Source organism: Carcharodon carcharias, chromosome 6, assembly GCF_017639515.1.
Source record: "Carcharodon carcharias isolate sCarCar2 chromosome 6, sCarCar2.pri, whole genome shotgun sequence".
NCBI classification, from domain to species: domain Eukaryota; kingdom Metazoa; phylum Chordata; class Chondrichthyes; order Lamniformes; family Lamnidae; genus Carcharodon; species Carcharodon carcharias.
Window position 1 is genome coordinate 144,147,083 of NC_054472.1, and position 23,270 is coordinate 144,170,352.

The window sequence follows — 23,270 nt, forward strand, 5'->3', positions numbered from 1 at the left end:
TAATGGTCACTATCCCCTAGATACACTCCCACTGATATTTGATCCTCTTGGGCCAACTCTTTCCCCAGAACCAGGTCAAAATGTGCATGGCTCTCACTGAACTGAAAATGTACTGCTGCAGAAAGTTTTAGAACCATAATGCAGAAAGAGGCCATTCAGCTCATCATGTCTGTGCTGGCCAGAGAAAGAAACTAGCTGCTAATTTTAATCCCATTTTCCATCACCTGGTCCACAACCTTATAGGTTACAGCACTTCAGATGCAGATCCAAGTATCTTTTTAAATGAGTTGAGCATTTCAGCCTCAACCACAAATTTCAGCAGTGAATGCCAGGCGCCCAACACACTCTGGGTGAAAAAGTTTTCCTTCATGTCCCCTCTAATCCTTTTTACCAATCACCCTAAATCTATGCCCCCTGGTAATTGACCCCTCAGCTAGGGGAAACAAGTCATTACTGTCTACCCTCTCTAGGCCCTTCATAATTTTGTACACCTCAATTAGGTCACTCCTCAGCCTCCTCTGTGTTAAAAAAAAAATCCTCGCTTATCCAATCTTTCCTCATAGCTGCAATTTTCAAGCCCTGGCAGCATTCTTGTAAATCTTCTCTGTACTCTCTCCAGAGCAATTATGTCCTTTATGTAGCTTGGTGACCAGAACTGTACACAAAATTCCAGCTGTGGCCTAACCAGTGTTTTATACTGTTCCAGCATTACATCCCTGCTTTTATATTCAATACCTCATTCAATAGAGGAAAGCATTCCATATGCTTTCTTTACCACCTTATCCACCTGTCCTGGCACCTGCAGGGACCTGTGGACATGCACTCCAAGATCTCTCACTTCCTCAACCTCTCTCAATATCCTCCTGTTTATTGAGTATTCGCTTGCTTTGTTTGCCCTCCCCAAATGTATTACCTCTCACTTTTCCAGATTGAATTCCATTTGCCACTTTTCTGCCCACGCAACCAAACCATTGATATCATTCTGGAGACAACAGCTATCCTCTTCGCTATCAACCACACAGCCAATTTTTGTGTCATCTGCAAATTTTCCAATCATACTTACCACATTTATGTTTAAATCATTAATATATACAATAAACAGCAAGGGCCCCAACACTGAGCCCGTGGAACACCGCTGGAAACAGTTTTCCATTCGCAAAAACATCCATCGACCATTACCCTTTGTTTCCTGTCTCTGAGCCAATTTTGGATCCAACCTGCTACCTTCTCCTATATCCCATGGGATCTCACTTTTCTGACCAGTCTGCCATGTGGGACCTTGTCAAATACCTTCCTACAATCCATGTAGACAACATGCACTTCACTACCCTCATTAATCCTCCTTGTTACTTGCTCAGAAAATTCTATTAAGTTAGCAAGAATAATCTTCCCCTAACAAAACCATGCCGACTGTCCCTGATCAACCTGTGCCTTTCTAAATGACAGTTTATCCTGTCCTTCAGAATTGATTCCAATAGTTTGCCCACCATTGAAGTCAGTCCGACTGGTCTATAATTTTCTGGCCTATCCCTTGCACCCCTTTTAAATAATGGTACAACATTTGCAGACCTTCAATCCTCTGGTACTTTGCTTGTATCTAGTGAGGATAAAAAAATGATCCTCAGAGTATCCGCTATTTCCACCCTGGCTTCCTTTAACAATCCATCCAGCCCTGGTGACTTATCTATCTCCAAGGATGTCAGTTGCCCCAGTACTTCCTCTTTCACTCTGCTTAATATCCTGAACATATTTCAGGAACTCTAGCACCTCTAGCCCTTTGTACTATTACTGTCCCCCATTATAATTACTCTAATCCTTGTACCTCTCTGTAATTTCTTTGCAAATTTGTTTCTCTACATCCCTTCCACTGGTTGGTGGTCTGCTTACTACCAATTAATGTTATTGCACCTTTTTCAACCCTTACCTTTAGCCAGAGAGATTCTATCCTTGAACTCTCTGGAACATCCTCTCTCTCCAGTTCTGTAATGGCATCTTTAATCAATACTCCCACTGTCCTCTCCCCTACCCACCTTTTCTTCCTTTCTTGTCTCTCCTAACACCTTGTACCCAGGAATAGTTAATGCCCAGTCCTGCCCTTCATTGAGTCTGGTCTCTGTTATAGCAGTAGCATCATAATTCCGTTTCTCAACCTGTGCCTGTAGTTCACCAGTCTTGTTAACCGCACTCCATGCATTCACATACATGCACATTAAGCATGATTTAGGCTTTTTTTAACTTTTCACCTTACTCTGACCCCATCTAATGATTTACTACTGTCCTCTCCAATTATTCTATTTACCTTGGTACTGCTCTCTGATATATCCTCCTTATCAGTTAATACTTCTCTTCCCACTGCCAGTTTTTCTCCTTTCTACTCTGAATTTCCCCTTAGGTTCCCATTCCCCTGCCAATCAAATTTAAACCCTCCCCAACAGCACTAGCATGATATTAGTCCCAGTCCTGTTTACGTGTAACTAGTCCCATCTTGTACAGGTCCCACCTGCTCCAGAACCAGTTGCAATGCCTCTGAAATTGAAAGCCCTCCCGCCTGCTCCATTTTTCCAGTCTTATGTTGAACTGCTCAGAATTCCTATTCTTATGCTCACTAGCATGTGTCACTGGGACTAATCCGGAGATCACTGCACTTGTGGTCCTGTTTTTAATTCCCTTCCTAACTCCCTAAAATCTGCCTTAAGGCCCCTATCCCTATTCCTACCTGTGTCATTGGTCCTAATGTGGACCACAACCTCTCAGTGTTCACTCTTCCCCAAAACAATGCTAGCCGCCGCTCTGTGACATCCTTGACCCTGGCACCAGGGAGGCAACATAACATCCTGGAGTCACGGCTACGGCCACTGAAACGCCTGTTTGCTCCCCTAACTATTGAATGCCATACCACTATAGCATTTCCACTCTTCCTTCTCTCCTCCTGTGCAGCTAAGCCACTCTTGTGCCTTGAACTTGGCTGTTGCTGCAGTCCTCTGAGGAACTATCTCGCTCAGCAGTATCCAAATTTGAAAAACGGTTAAAGAGCAAGATAGCCTCAGGGGATTCCTACACTACCTGCCTGTTTCTCTTAGATACTCTGGCAGTCACCCATTCCCCCTCTGCCTGTGTACTTCTTAGCTGCAGTGTGACCACCTCTCTAAACATTATATCCACGTAATCCTCAGCCTTGCAGATGCACCACAGTGACTCCAGCGCTGCTCAAATTTCTGCAGCTGGTGACACTTCCTGCAGACGTAGTCATCGAGGGCACTTTATGCCTGCAAAACTTTCCACATCACGCAGGATGCACATTCCACATGACCAAGCTACGCTGACATACTTTGAACTTTATATAAAGTGTTTACTACAGAATGGTATAATATAAAACTTAGCTGTCACTCACCAATCGTTGTCTCTGTGCTAAGTCCGGAAAGGCCTATACTTACCAACTAATCAACTTACAGGACTCCTGTGATGTCACTTTTAGACTTAATATGTAAACACCCGGCTCTCTCTCCTCTGTTTAATGAACTCTCTCTGAACTCCCGCTGCTTTCTGGGCTTCCCAGCAGCAAAGTAGCAGCCAGCTATTGGAGGCCGTGGAAGCTTTTTTATGCAGAGGGTAGTGGGTGTCTAGAATTCGCTGCCCTAGTTGGCGGTAGAGCCAGAAACTCTAAACTCTTTTAAAAAGTACCTGGATCTGCTCCTTCAGTGCTGTAAGCTGCAGGGCTATGGGCTAGGTGCAGGAAGGTGGATTTAGAAAGGGCACCTGGGTGTCCTTGGGCTGGCATGGACAAGATGGGCCAAATGGCGGCCTCCTGTGCTGTAACTTTTCTATGGTTCTATGGATTGTGCATTGTTGAATAAGCTTTTTACCTAACTTGTTCTGAGACACTTGAACTGCCAGCTGTGCTTCGCCAAGATTTCGGGTTACGTGCTTCATTTTGTGCTGAAGAAATTTCCTGGGCCTAATTTTATATGTAAACATTTTCCCTCACTATTGGCGGCCATGTCGAAAGCCTTTTTTGCCCTAGGCTCTAAAAGTCCCTCCTTTAACCTTTCTATCTCCTCCTTTAAGACCCTTTTTAAAATCCACCTCTGTGTTTCTGGTCATACTTAATGATACCTCCTCCTTTAGCTTGATGTCAGTTTTTGTCTGATTATGCTTCAGTGGGACAATTTTTTATTCTTGTTATTTTGCATTAAAAGAATGTATAAAAATTGTAACTGAATCTGAGCCATATAACCAGAAGGTATTGGGTTCAGTTCAGAGTCTGTATGAATTATCTGATTTCACCCTCAAATACTCTGTTCCTTCTAACTTGTCTTCCTTTCACCCCACCATTGGAGACTAAGCTTTCAGACACCTGGGTCCTAATTTGTGGAATTACCTCCCTAAACCTCTCTACTCTCTTCATTGAAATGTTTCTCAAAACATTTCATAGCCAAGCTTTCAGTCACAACTTTTAATCTCTGTTCATCATCCATTTTCCTCTGTCTATCTATAAAACACCTTGAGATGTTTAAGATGTTGTATAAATACTAATTATTATTAGAAGAGATAGGAGATTTGACTTAGAAAATATGTTTTAAAAAGAAACTTGATTGGTTTATTGTCTTAATGTGTTGCAAAATCTGAATTTATATTTTCTTGGGACCTAGAAGGAAGGATTTTTGGTTAGGGGAGCCTCCCATGTTACAGTGGGAGAAGCTGTAGATTTCTATGAAAGGATGAGGTGGGTGGCTCACATGGCTTCCTTCATCTATTCTGATCCATAAGCTTTATTTATTACCCCTCAGAATATGTGCAAAGCAGAAATGCATCGGAAAAGGTCTTCAAACAACGACTAGATCACTGGCAGCCTATCTCCAAAACAGAGATTGATCCTTTCACAGAAAAACTCAACACTCAGATAAAGAAACAAAGGTCATCCTTCAACTTAGGTAAGTGAGCCTGTGCAGGAATACCTGATATCATGATTTCACCAAGCAGTGTGGATTGTTTCTGGTAGGATTTGATTTGACTGTTAGTGGTCAGAGCCCTGTCTTCAGCAATCATTTTCTGCATTTGATCAGGCCAGTTCTGTCATTTTTAATATTTCTTCCTTAACCCTTTTTATTTAACTTCACTCCTCCATTTCCAAATTCCAGCCTTCAGTGCCTTGCCCAAAGTAACCAATCTTTGAGAGTTCTGGTTATAAATATAAATCTGTAATCAAAGTAAATTGTCTGTTGTTTTGCTTATGGTCAGTTGATGAATTACATGGGATGGAAATAGCGTTGGAATAATGATATCATAAACTTGATCCACCTTGTGGCCTGCAACTATATTTTAACAGTTAACACAGCAAAATTAGGTTATGTTGACATAGCGATTTAAATGGTAAATGTTTACAGAAAAGCGTGACAAAATATGTTGACAGCTGGAAGTAAGGTTCATGCATAGGAAGTGTATGCCTTACTGCAGAATTTTAATGTGTCTCTGTTACTTTCTATCACACATCAACAGACAGACATGCCACTTCATTAAATTATTTTCGTTCTTGTGAACAAGCCAACTGAAGATTTATTTTATTCAAAAGCAACGTGCAAAAATCCACTAGTCCTTGTTGGAAGGAGTGTCTAGGAGCTGGAACCGGGCATACTCCCCTGCTCCCTCTATTAATACACATCAAACTGTGTTGCAATGATGCAGTGTGGATGAGGTGGGAGGATTAGGCACAGGGGATGTGGGATCGGGGATAACAGGAGAAAGGTAGGGTGGGGTAAGGAGGAGGAAGAGGGAAGGAGGGAGAATAGGGACATTTATAAGGCATTACCTGTTATCTCCCAAAACATAGGAAGGAATGAATGATGTACTGAGCAGTGCTAACTTTGTGTTACTTTCCTTCCACACAGGGCTCAATAAACGACACAAAGCAGCTTCAAGTTCATCCCCATCATTACTGAACCCCCAGACTCCAAAACCCAGTTCAGTGATGCACCAGTCGCCTTCGTACACCGATATTCCTCCTTCAGTTGTACACAATCAACCAGCATCATCCACTACATCTACACCAGTAAGTTAAAGTATAAGTTCATGATTTGAAATGCGTCCAGTACTGGAAAACTTAAGGGACTAAAATCCGACAAATCCCCAGGACTTGATGGCCTACATCCTCGGATTCTAAGGAGATAGTGGATGCACTGCTTATGATTTTCTTGAATTCTCTAGGTTCTGGAATGGTCCCAGCGGTTTAGAACTTAACAAATGTAACACTTCTATTCAAGAAAAGGAAGAGAGAGAAAATGGGGAGTTACAGATCAGTTAGTCTGACATCAGTTACTGGGAAACTGCTGGAATCTATTATTAAGGATATCTTAACAATGTGCTTTGAAAATCATGGCATGATAAGAACAAGTCAACATGGATTTATGAAAGGGGTATTGTGTTTGACAAATTTATTAGAGATTTTTATGGATATAACTTGGTAGGGTAGATAAAGGGGAACCAATGATGTAGTATATTTGGACTTCCAAAAGGCATTTGATAGGGTACCACGTAAAAGGTTAATACACAAGATAAAGGCTCATGGGGTTGGGGGCATTTTTTTCGCATGGATAGAGGATTGATTAATGGACATTAAGCCAAGGGATAAATGGGACATTTTCAAGTTGGCAGGCCATGACTATTGGAGTGCTACAAGGATCAATGCTAGGATCTCAGATATTTACAATCCACAATCAATGACTTAGACCACTAATAGTGGGGGCCAGTTTGGATATTGGGCCACAAGTGGAATTTTAAAATACTTTTTAGTCATTACCATTTATTTCTTCAAAAAGGTATATTGGTACGTAAACACAAAATATGATTATGAAAGATATGCCAAGTGTACAGTTACTAAGGTCTTTTATAACTTATTTACTCTTAATTACTTAATAGCTCTTCCTACTTAACACCCGCGCAGTGCTTTGCTCCTCGACCCTTCTCATCCCTCTGCCTTGCTCGCTGCCCCTTCTCCATGAACCTTCACTGAGAGGTGGCCTGCGGACCAAGTTATAAATATCATTGACTTAGCCAAAGAGACAGAACAATGTCTCTAAGTTTGCTGATGATGCAAAACTAAGTGGGAATGCAAGCTGTGAGGGGGACACAGAGGCTACAAAAGGATATGAATGAGTGGAGGCAGTACAGCGAAGGTTCATTGGATTGGTCCCTCAGATGAAAGGCTTGTCCTGTAATAAAAGGCTGAGAAAATTGGATCCATATTCTCTGGAGTTTAGAAGAGTGAAATTGATCTAATTGAAACATTCAAGATTCTGAAGGGACTTGATGGAGTAGACACTCAGAGCTGTTTCCCTTGACAATGGAATCTAAGAACATGGGGGCACAGTCTCAGGATAAGGGGCAATCATTTAGGACTAAGCTGAGGAGAAATACTCACTGGAAGGTTGTAAATCTTTGGAACTCTTGGCCCCAAGGGGTTGTGGATGTTCCATTGTTGAATATATTTCAGGCTGAGATGTACAGATTTTTGATGTCTCAGGGAATCTTGGAATATGGGGAGCAGGAAGGAAAGTGGAGTTTAAGCCGAAGATCAACCATGATTATATTGAATGACGTAGCAGACTTCATGGGCCATGTAGTCTCCTCCTGCTCCTATTTCTTACACCCTTATCTACAAAGGCTGGAACTTCAGTTAGGTTAAGAAATTGGACAAGCTGGGATTATTCAATCAGTAAAGGTTATGAGGCGATTTAATGAATGTTCTTGTAGAGTAAATGAGGAGAAACTGTTTCCACTGGTAGGGATTTAAGGTAATTGATAAAAGAACCTCAGGGAAGATAAGAAATAGTTTTGCACAGCTGTTATGATCCTTGGCCAGACCTCCAAGCTGTTGGTGATATCCGGTTAGGGACCAACATTTTGTTTTGTGGACAAAGGTTGAGATTCACATACTTGCTAATATAATAAAGCCACAATTTCCAGCATCCACAGTATTTTGCTTTCATCAGAACAATTTACATATCTATCTTATATTCTAACATTCAGGGTTAACATGAGGTACATGTAAATTAACAGACAAGCTGTGGTCAAATGCACCACACTGCACAATAAATGTCAAATGCAACCAAAACAGATGCCATGTATTCCTCAACAACCCACCCAGACCTCAGTAACACTGAGAGTGAACCAATCTCACTGAAACTCTGTCTCTCTCACAAGGGATTCCATTCCTCACCTTCGAAGATCTTGCTTTGGAATTCTCTCCAAATGTCGCTCCAACTCTAATGGCTTCAACAACGGCCCACCTCGCAGGCTTTCAATCTCATCTCCTGAGATTCCACTTCCCTGGATTCCTGAAAATGCACTCAAGCATCAATTCACAAGCACAACGGCAGCTCTTTGGCTGCACCAAGCAGAACACCACTGCTCCAAAGAGGGGTACGTTTGCCTCAAAGGCCTGCAGCATGGAGTCACCAACCTTCGGCTGCCTGCTTTGATCTTCCAGGTGTCTCCTGAGCCCTCTTCAATTACCAGGGTTTCCCTTGAGCTCTCTTTACTTCAAGTCTGCTACCCGCAGCCCTTTCTCCATTTGGAGCCCTTTTTCTCTGCTCTCTTTTTAACTGAACTGAGATCTTTTTCTGTACCTGTCCCCATCTCTGGGGTTCTTCTTTGGGACCTCTCCCTGTCCCCTGCCTGGGACACTACTGTTCCATGGTGCTCTGCTCCTGGTCACCTGATCCAGGTTTTCACACCTTTTTTACCTTGCACATGTGCGCTGGGGCCACAGGACGTGAAAATGTAGAATTGTGCATGTGCAGCCTGCTCCCGGTCTGTGCACATGCAAAAGCTCCGAGGAGTTGAAGTTCCCAACCTCCACGCTCTCCAATGAGGTAAGTTTGGGTTTCATAATAGAGCGAGTTGTTATGCTGTGATAATCATTGTCTGAAAGGGTGTTGGAAGCAAATGTGATAGTAATTTTCCAAAAGGAATTGGAAAAATAGTGAGAAAGAGAAATATTTGCCGGACTGTGGATAGAGCATGTAGTGAGCCTAACTGGATAGCTGTTTCAGTACGCCAATGCAGGCATAATGGACTGAATGATCATCTTCAATGCTATATGATTCTATGCTCCCAAAGCATTTTAAACTGGCTCAGGAGATACAAACCTTGCCCATATTACAAGGTACTGACAGACCTCATTCTTTTTTAAGGGATACCAAGAGGTTTGAAGCTTCAAGAAGCAGGGACAATTAAACCAAATTGCTGTGCCATTTTCTCATGTTCTGAGATAAATTTGCGTTTCTGTGATTTTTTTTTTTCACTAAATGGGGCCTAGGAACAGAGTAGATCATTAAGCCCCTTGAGCCTTTTCTGCCATTCAGTGAGATCAGGGCTGATCTGCATATCCCCTAATGCCTTTGGTTAACAAGAATCTTATCAATCTCAAATTTGAAATTAACATTTATTCCCATTTTCTTAGAAAAAACTACCAACTTCCACCACTTTGTGTTTCCTAATTTCACTTTTGAAAGGCCTGGCTCTAATTTTTGGACTCGAAACCCCTCCCAAGTACTAGACCCACAACAGGCGGAAATATTTCTCTCTATATCTATCCTCTCTGTTCCCTTTAATATCTTGAAAACTTTGATCAAATCACCCCTTAACCATCTAAAATCCATGGAATATGATCTAATTTGTGTAATCTCTCCTTGTGATTTAACCCTTGCAGTCCAAGTATCATTCTGGTAAATGAATGCTGCACTCTCTCCAGGGCCGTTATATCCTTCCGAAGGAGCGGTGCCCAGAACTACTCTCAGTACGCCAGATGTAGCCTAACCAGGACATTTTATAGCTGATGCATTACTTCTTACACCCCCCCTGTATTCCAGTGCTTTAGGTGTAAAAGCCAGCATTCCATTCGTCTTTTTGATTATTTTCTCCAATCTTTTCTTGACATTTTAATGATCCATGTACCTGGACCTCCAGGTCTCCTCTGAACTCCATTGTTTTGCGCTTGTCACTGTTTAGAAAGTGCCTTGTTGTATCCTTTTTGTGGCCAAAGTAGCTGACCTCAAATTTGATTATATTGGAATCCATTTATTGCAGTCCTGTCTGTTCACTTAATATATTAATATGTCTTTGTGATTTTATACTTGCATCTACACTACTTACAGTGCTACCTATCTCTGTGTCATCAGCAAATTTGGATATGTGGCTTTCTGTCCCATCAATTATGATGATACGTTGAGGCCCCAACATTAACTTTCATGGAACACCACTAGTCACATTATGGTAAATCAAGTACATGCTCATTGTCCCTACTCTGTCTCCTGCTGCTCACCCAATTTCCTAAACAGATCAATAGTTTACCCTACAGTTCCGTGGGCTTCAGTGTTAGTTAACAGTCTCTTAAGAGTGCCATTATCAAAAGCCTTTTGGAAGTTCATATACGTAACATCCATAGACATTTCCCTGTCCACAATTTCGATCATCTGTTCAAAAAATTTGATCCGGTTTGTCAGGTGTGACCTACCGTTTATAACCCACGCTCTCTCTCTCTGATAGCTGAACAATTCCAAGGTATTCATTCATCCTATTCTTAATTGTATAATCTAATAATTTCCTGATAATAGATGTTAGGCTAACTGGTCTATAATTCCCTGGTTTCTCTATCTCTTCTTTCTTAAATAACAGATTTGAAAATTGCACATGTCAAAGGAATGGCTTCTGAATCATGGCAACTTTAGAAGATTATAGTTAGGGCATTTGCAATGTTCAGAGCTTCTTCCTTTAAAATGCTGGGATGGAAACAATCTGATCCTTGGAATTTATTGCTTGTTAGTGCCATTATTTTCTTCTTGAATGTTACTTTGGTAATGCCAATGTTGGTGAGGGCTGTCCCTGACACAAAAATAGTATCCTTGTGATATCTGGCATGGTAACCTATTCCTTGGCTGAAAATATTGATGCAAAGTAATTATTCAGCATGCTAATTTACTTCTTTTCATTGACATTATCATCATTCATCAGTTTTCAAGAGGCTAGCATTGCTTTTGGCCATCTGCTTTTTCATAATGTAATTGTAAAGATATTTTGGGTTGATTTTGATATTTCTTGCAAGTTTCTTTTCTTACTCCCTTTTTATTGCACTCACTGTCTGTTTTGTCAACCTTTGCTGTTCTTTGAATCTTACCCATTCACCAGGATCTGTTTTTATTGTATCTTTGAATACCTTTTGTTTTATTCTTACATTGTCTCTTACCAATTTACTTGTCCATTGCTGTCTTTTTTTGGCAGGTAGAACTCTTTCTCTCTTTGGTGTATAAACTGGCCTTTATCGCTTTTCAGATAGATTGGAACAAGCAGATGAACTCATGTTTGAAAGGTTGTGAATTTCTTGAGAGAGTTTTCTGCAGTAGTACGTCCTCGAGCCAACATGGGGCTGGCTATATTAGATTTAATAATAAGTAATGAGACAGAGTTAGTTTACAGCTGAATGGTTCATTAATATTTATCTAATAGTGATCATAATATGATTCAGTTCAACATACTGTTTGAAAGGGAGAAATGCTAAAATCCTGTGTTTAGGTAAGGCTCACTCAAGCCAATGAGATAGCAAATCTTCACAGAAACCAAAGTAACCGGACAAATCTGATGATGATGGAAGAAACTACAGATGATTGGTGGGAGGTGTTCGAAAAAAATTGAAGTGATAAAGGCCAGTTTATACCCCAAAGAGGGAAAGAATGGGCAGCATCCCATTTGGGACTCTCAGTCCTTCTTACAGAGGATGCTATGTGTCACTGTAATTATTGAATCCCCTAAAACTAGCACATTATCCTTCCCCTCAATCTTCCTTTGGGCAGCCTCCTACTTAAGTGTGATGGTCTGTATTTTGGTTGTCCTTGTGAAAGTCTTCATCCTTATCATCACAGGTAGCAAGTACATCTTACCTGTAGAATAGAATTACTTATTGCAGTTTCTTGTTCTTTATCTTACTTGGGTGCCCCTTACTCTGCAAACTATCGGTCATACTGAACATATTCCAAACTTGCACCTTTCTATGAGGTGTGACAGAATTCTGGAGCAAACTATCTCAATACCTCTCTTATGTATTGGGGTGTCTCCAACTCACTTCCAGATCAATGAGTTAGACAGATTTGAAACATTGATATCTACTGCAGTTATCCTTGCTTGAGACCACATTGCTCTCTCTGAACTTCCACGTGCAGCAGCCCAGATTCTCTGACATATCTTAGTTTAGATTTATACAATTTATGTATTTATTTTTAAGTTTTTTATTTTTCTACATACTAACTGCACTAAGCACTAACCACTGGACAAAAACTTTAAATACTACCTGAAGCTTAGAACAGCCAATATAAGTATTGGAGGCAAAAATGCAGCTCTGCCTTCCTCCCTCTGCACTGAATTCCCATCTCATCAAATTCCTGAGCTTTGCACTGTTTGCTGCACTCCTTTTACGACATCTCTGTGCATTAGCAGATACTGCTTACTTTATATGTGTTTTGAGCCTCACCAAAGTTACATGTGCTGCACACAGTAATTAGCCTCTATTCAAGCAATCTCTAAAAGATGATTGACAGTTAAATGCTACTAACAGGCAGTTTCTTCATTTTTTTAAGCACCTATTTTGTGCTCTTTTTAAGATAACGGGATTATTTTGATTGGGACGCATAGCTGTATAAATAGGGGAGTATTGCATCTACTGGGCCTTAAAAAAAAAATGTATTATCAAACGCTTCTGATGTAAATTGTGGACCATTATCTGACACCAACAACTCTGGCAAGCCATAAATTGCAGTTCAACTTCCTCAAAACCTCAGTAGTTTTGGCACTTGAGATATTGAGCATAGACTCAACATTTATCCACTTGCTATAGCTATCGATCAAAACAAGATATTCTCCCTTCCACTTAAAAGAAAACAACATGTATACATTCATACATTTCTTTGCATGTTTGACCATGGGATGAAAGGAACTTTTGGATCATTTCTTATTGTGAGACACACATCAAACTCTTCACCAACTCTCTTCAACTGCCTGGAATGATAAATATTATACAAACCTTTCTTTTTTAACTGTGTATATATATAACTGTCAAAGTTGTGTTGATCATTACAACTTTTTCACCAAAGTTATTTTTCTTTCCACGAAGCTGCTTGCTATTTTAGGATAGTATGCAAAAAAAAGGAAGAATATGCAAAGGTGTGGGGTGAAGGTGGGAAATAGCACAAGTTGCATTGCGCATTTGGAGAGCAAGTGCAGATATGATGGGCTGAATGGCCTCCTGTGTTGCAACAATTCTGTGGTCAATATCTCTATCTACCTTTTGCTACTGCTTTCATACAGTCTATCCCTGTGTGCTCTTGACTAAGCTCCTTGAACAATCTCTCTCTAAACCTTGGTGTAATAATGACCCTTAAACCCCATAAAAGATAGCCTTGATCCATGATCACTTAATTTCTCTTGAGTAAAATACTCCTGTAACATCATACTGTTTACGCCAGCCACTGAGTATTTTACTGAGCAGCATACCCTTTGCTAGTTTCCTGACTAATTTCTCTGCAGTTACTGGCATGTTATTTGTGTATGTCACAAAATCATAAAATTGGTACGGCGCAGAAGGAGGCCATTTGGCCATTCATCAATAACCATTTTCCCTGCCAACCTTCGACCCCAGCTTATTCCATCTAGATCCGTTCTCAGCTCATTGAAGTTGGCTTTCCTCCAGTTAGCTTCTCTTACTCTGGACTTGTCCTTTTCCATAGTCATCCTCAACCTTAAAATACAATGATTACTGTCTCCTAAAACTTGGCCAACCTGATTTCCAAGAATCGGCTTTAGCAGTGCATCCTTCCTCATTGGACTGGAAACATATTGCTGAAGAAAATTCTCCCTGAATACACTGTAGGAACTCTTGACCCCCTCTGCCCTTCACACTAATACTAACCCATCTATATTTGGATAATTAATATCCCCCATTATAAGTACTGTATAATTTTTGCACCTCTCTGTAATTCCTTGAAAATTTGTTCCTTTACGTCCTTCCCACTAGTTGGTGGCCTGTAGACTACACCAAGCAATGTAATTGCATCTTTTTGTTCCATAATTTTAGCCAAATAGATTCTGCCCTTGACCCCTTGGTCCTCCCCTTTCTCCAGCACTGCAATGATCAATACCGCCATTCCTCTTCTTTCTTTCCTTCCTATCTTCCTTGAACACATTGTATCCAGGAATATTTAACACGGAGTCCTGTAATTCACAAGTAACTCGGTGGCTGGAAATGAATCAGTGTTCACGGGAAATCACGAAAGAATGTCCACATTTGCATGACCAGCTAACTTATTTAATATCGTACTAACGGTAAATTTTATCAATTGGTCCTCCTTGTTCAAAGACTACTTTTTGCTGCCTCAGCACTTCCTCACTGACAGATGTACTCTTACTGATCTCTACTGTAAATGATTCAACCCAATTTAACTGTATTTTCAGCCAATTTCTTCACAATAGGGAGACTTAGCTCCCCCTTACTACTATCGATGGCAAATAATAGGATGGATCATTGTATTCCACTCCAACACTAACTTCACCTAACACTGGAATATTGTTATTGGAATAACTAGTCAGTTTTACACCAGATTTGCATAAAGGAATGTGACTTAAGGAACTTAAGGACCTTTTGTGTTCTCCTGAAATAAAAGCACAGCTGCAGCCATATCAATAATGAAATTAAGTTATGAATCTCCAGCTTAATTTTTACTGTGGGCACTGGAATTATATCTTCAGCCCTATTACTCTCATCTTCCATGTACTTTTTATCTTGTCCTCTGACAGAGTATAACTCTTGATCTTCCTACTTTCTAACATTAACTTCTGTTTCCATATCGATCGTGTTTCCATATCTATCGTATGTCCATTTGAGGATTTCCAGACTCCTGAACTAGCTTTAGATCTATCACAACCACCTCAATCTGGCACATGGCTGCGATCTGGAGCTTTACCACGCATGCTGTCTGTATATGACAGACTTTCCCATAGACATAACACTTAACTGAGAATGGAGGCATTTAAATGTTTGGTGGCTACCATGGCAATTGCTGCATTTAAATTTCTGACTCTTGAGATTATGAACTTGGCTGCTGTGGCCTGGATCTTACTTGTCATGTCACTAAGACATGAGAGAAAATCAGAACTGTGTACATCAAACTTCATCTTTTTCTTAACAAAAACAGAATTACCTGGAAAAACTCAGCAGGTCTGGCAGCCTCGGCTGTTCTGTTGAAGGGTCAACAGTTCTGTTGAAGGGTCATGAGGACTCGAAACGTCAACTCTTTTCTTCTCCGCCGATGCTGTCAGACCTGCTGAGTTTTTCCAGGTAATTCTGTTTTTGTTTTGGATTTCCAGCATCCGCAGTTTTTTTGTTTTCATCTTTTTCTTGCTATTTTAAAATGGACTTTTGCTGAACCAAAAGATGGCTGCTGCAAGCCACATGACTTTCAGGATTGGCCCATCTCTCCTTGAAGCTTCCAACAAGGGTTGCAAGAAGAAAAGAGGTCCCCTCCTCAACCTTGTGGAATCTTGTACCCCATTGTAAGGATATTATAATCATGAAACCAGGGGACTTGTAGAGATTGAAACTCGTTATACCTGCAGAGTTGTTAACAGACCCATCTCACACCTGGAACTGTCCAGATCCATTTCAAAAGGGGACCATTGAGGGGAAATGGACATCATTTGCATCTTGATAAGCTTATTCCTTCAGTGGAGTCACAGGGTCTGCCCAGACAATGACTCCCCAAAACAAGACCCTCAACTTGGATGGTGACTCTTTCAGAAGCTAACAACCAGGACATTATAAACCATAAAACAAAGGCCACACCCAGACACCAGATATATATTCCCTTTGAAATCATTGTGGAGCAAGGAGCTCCAGTGACTCAAGTGACCATTTTGAAATCTCTATATTTAGTTGAGAACTGAGAAACAGGCAGTCTGCTGATTATTTCCAATCTGAAAAGAACAGCAGCAAGGCTCCCAGCAGACAAAGCAGCCAGCCACCATCTCTCAACTCCTGGAAGCCTGTTTTATTTTAAAAGCATTATTCTTTGCTTCTAAGGACTTTCATGCTGCTGTCTCTAACCAGGAACTCATTTGAACTAAACTCCGCCTTGAAGGAAACACCCTTTGGACTTTGACTTTCTGTAGTCTGGAAATCACATGAACTAATATCCATTTCTGTGATTCTTCTACTGTTGTTATCCATAGTTGTACTTCTTCAAGGTAGGCATTCCTGGAAGAGAAGTGGCAGTCAATTAAACACTAAGATAAAAGCAAAATACTGCGGATGCTGGGAACTTAACTGTGTTCCTCTCCACTGATGCTGTCAGACCTGCTGAGTTTTTCCAGCTATTTTTGTTTTTGTAACCTGAGTTAAACATCAGGAGAGTTTGCTATGTTTGCTGCGTATTACTTATAAAATTGGACCACACAAACTGAGGGTTGGGGGAAACATGCCACAGTCTACTTTAAAAATAATTCAAAAACACCTCTGCTTATAGACAGATGGTGAGAGGATATAGAAGTTTAGTTTGCCTCTCTCCTGTTCATAACACATTGAAATCCAGCAGACTTACTTTGCTGACTCAGAAAAAGAACTGCCTTGCAATTTGCAACTACCACTTTGTGCTAGTTCTATGGCTGTGGCCTCATTGCATGTCAGCTTATTATCTTTCCTCAAAAACTTAGTCTGGATTTTGTTCTTCTTTAGGCCTCCTATGAATGTGTCTGTAAGGTTGATTTCTAGATTCGCGCCATACCCACTGTGACAAATGTATATCTTTATTTCGCGAATGTATTCTGCAACAGTCTCATTTGGCAACTGATTCCTTTCGCAGAATGCAACTCTCAGTGCAATATGCCATAATGAGTCCAGAATTTAATTAACGTCAGCATATTACATCCAACTGCAGTCGCGCACGCAACAGTTTTGACACTATCTCAAAAGCATCTGGCCCCATCATGGTGAAGAAAACATCATCCTCATCTCCTATTTTATTCACTTCCAGCCAAATGTGAGATCTTTGCTCATAATTATATCAGTCCTCTTTGTTTCCCAAATATGTTGTTTAATAAGGGTATAGTGGAGTTGAGATCACAACCAGATCAGCCATGATCCTATTGAATGGTGGAGCAGGCTCAAAGGCTGACTCTCTTGCTCCGCAGAGCTATGTTCCATTTTTTCAATTATGTACTGTGCTGACTCACTGGAATGTCCTTTTTCTTTGTCATTGCCAAGTGTACATTTTCTTGCATTTCAGTGTTAGCCCATATCCACCATTTTCCTTGACAACTGTATCGATTAATTGTTGCATGTCGTCTTCATTTTTGCCAAAGGCATGGTGTTGTTGGCAAAGTGGATGTTTATTAGTTCCCCTCCTACCTTTGTACCATCCACCCCTTCAATTCCTCTGAGAATACATTTGCTGTGTAGGGAGAAACGAGAACGCAACCTTGTGTAACCCTTCTTTTGATTGCTTTCCAATCACTGAGTTCGTTCTAACATTTGATCACTGCTATTCGATTCCAGTAAATATTCCTGGTGAATCGAAGATCTTTCCTGTCACTGTTGATGCCTTCCAGCAGTTTCATGAGATGATTATGCTGGACTTTGTGAAATGCTTTAATATAATCAATAAAACATAGGAGAGGGCGTTTCGCATTTCAGTTGCTCTTTGTGCCTAGGTTTTTAGAAGATAGTTGCGTTTTGTGTTCCTTTCTCTTTTACAAAGTTACGCTGTGTCTGAAATCATTGATTTATTTTCTCCCTAACTCTGGCCAGTGGGCTTCTGGGGATGAACCGCACTACATTAGATTGATTGTTCGATGTATCTTATGTTCTGTTGCACAAGGTTTCTTTGGCAAAGTGATAAAAGCAGACTTGGATCATCAGGGATAGTGCCAGTGTTAAAAAATCTTGTTGGCGATAATCAGTTTTCCAGTTCCTAACTCTCCTGTTGCTTCAATAATCTTGTGTTATTTCATCCGGCCTGGTGCTTTCCCTCTTGTCTTTTTCAGCACAAGTTTCACTTCTCGCAAAATTTCTGGGCCTTTGTCTTCATTTTTGATTGGTGCTCGAAGTCCTCTGTCTTTGTTGTACATTTCTTCAATGTATTCACTCCACCTTTCCCTGATTTTTGTCCTTTTCCATTAGAATCGAACCGTCCTTTGCTTTCAAACATCCACTGCAGCTACAAACTGGTCTCTTTCTTGAAATTTTCCTAAGGATGCAAGTTTTTCATTGACTATTGCCATTTTGCTTTTTCTTCTATGTACTTAGTTTTTATTCTTGGTTTAGTCTGTTATAGTCTGATTCTGACTGTTTCACTTTTTTCCTTTGCTCTGTCAATTCCATGATTTCTTCTGTCGTCCATTTTTGCTTGAAATTCTTCGCTTTTATTGGAACCTTAACTTTTGCACCTTCCATTAAGACCTTGAAGACATTAAACTCCTCTTCATTCATTGTTTCCTCCACCTGTAGCGCTTCTTTACCTCTACTTGGAATGCTTCTTTAATGATTAGGTCTTTCAGCTGTTCAAGATCCAGTCTCTTTGGCTTTCCTTTTGCTTTATTCAGAATAATCAGTTTGATGTTCATTGTGGCAACCAGCAGTAACTGTGGTCATCTGTAACATTCAGCTCCAGGGTATGATTTTGACTGTTTAATGGAGCTTCTGAAACACCTACTTATTGTAATAAAGTCGATCTGATTTCTTATTTGGTTACCTGGACTTTCCCATGACCAGCTTTACTTGAGATGATGTTTAAGCCATGTGTTTGAAATAACTTGATTGTTACGTTCTCCGAGACCATGTGGACCAACAATATCTTGTACACAAGAACGTCCTACCTTTGCATTGAGATCTCCAATGACGATGATATCTTGAGAACCACACCATTGATCTAGTTGTTCATAGAAAACACATTTGACGCATTTTGGGTTGGGATGCACTGTACTTGTTTAATGCTTAGCCTGAAAGATATTCCTGCTATTCCAAAGGAATTCTCTCACAAATATCCCAATATTTTAAAGGGGCTTGCAATGTTTCTAATCAAGACTAACTCATTTTTCATGTTTTTCTCCACCCGAGAAGCTAATAACTCCATCACTGTGTTGGTATTTCCCAGCTGCCATCTACTTTACTTAATACCAAGAATATTGACATTCCACACACCTCTTGAATGGCATTTTCTGCTTTCTTTGCTTGATAAAATGTTTTCACGTTTCAAGTAGCAATTCTTTAGGTGTCGGTTTTTCTTATGCTGTTTGTAGAACCTTTTGAGGGTTACGCAGTAGGACAATGACAGTATGCGTCCACTTGCCGTTCATAGACGTCTGTCCCTAGTGAGGCATTGACATGAGTGGTGCCAACCCCATTCATACTGTTGACAATCAGATTTGTTTGTACTGACTATATTTGATTAGGTAAAAGGAAAGTATGAGGTGGTTTTCCCATTTCTTTGTGTGTTTGAACATAACATCAGAAATAGGAGCAGGAGGTAAGCCTTTGAGCCCCTCAAGCCTGCTCCACCATTCAATAAGTTTATGGATAATTTGACTCTGGCCTTAATACCACTTTCCTGCCTGTCCCCCAAAACCCTTGACTCCTTTGACAATCAAAATCAGTCCAACTCAGCCTTGAAAATATTCCATGACCCACTGCAGACCCTCCAAGACAAGAAATTTCTCCTTATCTCTGTCTTAAATGGGAGACCCTTATTTTGAAACTGTGGCCCCTAGTTCTGGATTTCCCCCATGAGGGGAAATATCTCTATAGCATCTAACCTGTCAAGCCCCCTCAGAATCTTATATGTTTCAATAAGATCACCTCTCATTCTTCTGAACTCCATTGAGTATAGGCCTTACCTGCTCAACCTTTCCTCATAAGACAAATCCCTCATCTGAAGAATCAGCTGATTGCATCTTTTCTCAGCTGCTTCCAATGCAGTTGGGTCCCTTCTTGGGTAAGGTAACCAAAACTGTACACAGTACTCTTAAGCGTGGTCTCATCAACGCTCTCTAAAGTTGTAGCAAGACTTCCCTACTTTTATATTCCATCCGACTTGCAATAAAGGCCAAAATTCCATTTGCCTTCCTAATTACTTGCTGTACCTGCATACTGCCTTTTTGTGATTAATGTACCATGGCACCTGTATCCATCTGTACTGCAGCATTCTGCAATCTCTCTCCATTTAAATCATCTGCTTTGCTATTCTTCCTGCTAAAGACAACCTCATATTTTCTCATTATACTCCCATCTGCCAACTTTTTGCCCACTCAATTAACCTATCTATATCTCTTTGCAGACTCTGTATTTTCACAACTTGCTTTCCTGCCTATATATTTATCATCAGAAAATTTGGCTAAGATGAAGTTAATCTCTTCATCTAAGTCATTAATATTGATCGTAAATAATTGAGACCCCAGCACTGATCCCTAAGGCACTCTACTAGTTACAGCTGGCTATCCTAAATGATCCATTTATTCCAACTCTCTGTTTCTTGTTAGTTAGCCAATCCTCTGTCCATGCCAGTATATCACCCCCACCATGAGCTCTCGTGTGGTAATTTTTTATGTGGCACCTTATCGAATGCCTTTTAGAAATCCAAATTTTTTTTTACATCTGCTGGTTTCCCTTTACCCACTTTGCTTGTTACATCCTCCGAGAGCTCTCATAAATTAGTAAAACACGATTTCCCTTTCACAGTCATATTGACTCTGCCTGATCGTATTATGATTTTCTAATGTTCTGCTACTAGCTGTTTGATAATGGATTCTAGCATTTTCCCAATGACATGTTGGGCTAACTGGCCTATAAGTTTTCTGCTTTCTGTCTCCCTCCTTTCTTGAACAGAAGTTTTACGTTTGCGGTTTTCCAATCCTTTGGGACATTTCCAGTATCTAGGGAATTTTGTGGCCAGTCCGCTAACACTCTCGGATGCAGACCATCAGGTCCAAGGGGCTTGTCAGCCTTAAGTTCCATTAGATTTCCCACTATTTTTTCTCTAGTGATAGTATTGTTTTGACTCCCCCTCTCCCTTTTGCCTCTTGATTTTCTACTGTTCTTGGGATGCTTTTTGTGTTTTTTATTGTGAAGACAGATACAAAATACTTGTTCAAAGCCTCTGCCGTTTCCTTGTTTTCCATTATTAATTTCCCAGTTATGTCCTCTAAAGGACCAATGCTCTCTTAAGCTTCTCTTTTCCTTTTTATATGCTTGTAGAAGCTTTTACATTTGTTTATATATTTCTTGCTAGTTTTCTCTCATATTTTAATTTCTCCTTCAATTTTTCATTTCTCACTCAAATTGAATATGAATTTCTATCATGTTATGATCACTCTTGTCTAGAGGATTCTTTACAATGAGGTCATTATCAATCCTGTTTCCTTACACATTACAAGGTCCAAAATAGCCTGTTCTCTGGTAAGTTTCAGAACATATTGCTATGTTTTGAATACACTCAATGAACTCATCCTCCAGGCTACCATTGCCAATTTGATTTGTCCAACTGATGTCAAGTTCAAGGTCACCCATGATTATCACAGTATCTTTCTTGCAAGCCCCCATTGTTTCTTGATGTGTACTCTGCCCTGTTGTGTTATAGGGCCTATAAGCTACTCCCACCAGCGATTTATTTCCTTTGCTATTTCTTATCTCTATCCAAACTGGTTCTACATCTTTATTTTCTGAACCAAGATGATTTCTCACTATTGTACTAATCTCATCCTTTCAGAGCTACCCCACCTCCTTTTCCTTTCCACTTGTCCTTCCAAAATGTTGAATACCCTTGAATATTCAGGGCCTAGCCTTGATCATTTACGTCTCGGTAATGGCTATCATCACACATACTTATTTCTATTTGTGCCATCAATTCATCCATCTTGTTACAAATGCTGTGTGCATTCAAATAATGTGCCTTTAATTCTGTCTTTTTTGCCATTTTTGCCTGCTCTCACCTTGTTTGTTGGTACACGCTTATGTTTGTGTACACCATCTTTCCTGCCACACTGTGGTTATTATTACCTGAGTCAATTCCCTGCACTATTCCCTGTCCTTTTGCTTCAACATTCCAAGTGTCCCCTTACGTATTCCCTCCCCCATACCTATTTAGTCTAAAGCCCTCTTTACAAGAGAACACAGGCCCTCTTCCCAGAGGATCCTCTGCCTGGCACTCACCGTAGAATCTGCCGGATCCACCGTTGGCCATCACTTGTAATCCTGAACACAGGACACTTCCAGGTACTGCCAGCCAGGCCAGCTGGACCTAGGGCTCTCAAAAGGGCAGGACTAACACTACCCTAACGGTCATTGAGATACCCCTGCTACCCAGTACACAGCAGCACAGTGAATGGAAGTAAGTTAGAATACATCGATCAATTCAACTGTCCAGGAAGTACAGTAACACCAAAAGGTCAAAAGCATTGCTAAAATCTGAAAAAGGATTGGACAAGCCAAAAAATGTTTTTACAACATTAAGCAACATTTTAAGAAACATCAGCTTGAGCCTTGAAATGAGAATATGTATACTAAAATGTTGTGGCTGGTCAGTAATGAATTATGGATGTGAAGCTTTGAGCATTAGAAAAGAGGAAGAAAAGATAATCAACAGTTAGGGAATGTGCTTAAGAAGGATCTTAAGAGTAAGCTGGGTAGAGAAAAGAACTAACGGAGAAGTACTGAATGAGGCCTCAAGAACAAGCAAGTTCTTAAATTATATCAGAAGATGACAAATGGAGTTCTTTGGACACGTTATCCATTCAGAAGGGTTGGAATGCCTAATCATTACTGGAAGGATTAATAGAAGAGGAGCAAGAAGCCTACCATAAAGGAAGCAGATAGACAACATTAAAGACTGGTTTAACCAGAACTCCAACAATGTTGTCATCCACTGTTGCTAAAATGGCTAAGTTTGGAAGATTGTGATCCTCTACGCAGTATGGCACTTGGATATACCTAAATACGATATGCACACACAGCAATCTTTCAACTTAAACTTCCTCAATCAATTTTAGGAGTTCCAAAAATGTCAGAATTTTCTTCAGTCCTTAGTTTCTCAAGTAAAATGTAAAAGAAGATTTGATCTCAGCTTCATCGTAATCTTTCTGTTCTGTATTGCACTGAGTAAGACTAATGATCAGCTGCAGGCGGCCATTATTGAATTAACTTTAGCTGCACCTTCGCAACAGAGAGGGCAGTATAACAAAATGTTCGG

The 23,270-nt window shown here is 40.4% G+C and overlaps 1 protein-coding gene across 2 annotated transcripts in view; it reads left to right on the plus strand.

The window, feature by feature from the left end:
- LOC121279248 (KAT8 regulatory NSL complex subunit 1-like) overlaps positions 1-23,270 on the plus strand; it is a 196,487-nt gene that overhangs the window by 156,564 nt on the left and 16,653 nt on the right. For both annotated transcript variants that reach the window (XM_041190317.1, XM_041190318.1), the window contains exons 8-9: positions 4,788-4,931; positions 5,886-6,046. In XM_041190317.1, coding sequence (XP_041046251.1) covers positions 4,788-4,931; positions 5,886-6,046 — 305 coding nt within the window. The remainder of the gene's footprint in view (positions 1-4,787; positions 4,932-5,885; positions 6,047-23,270) is intronic.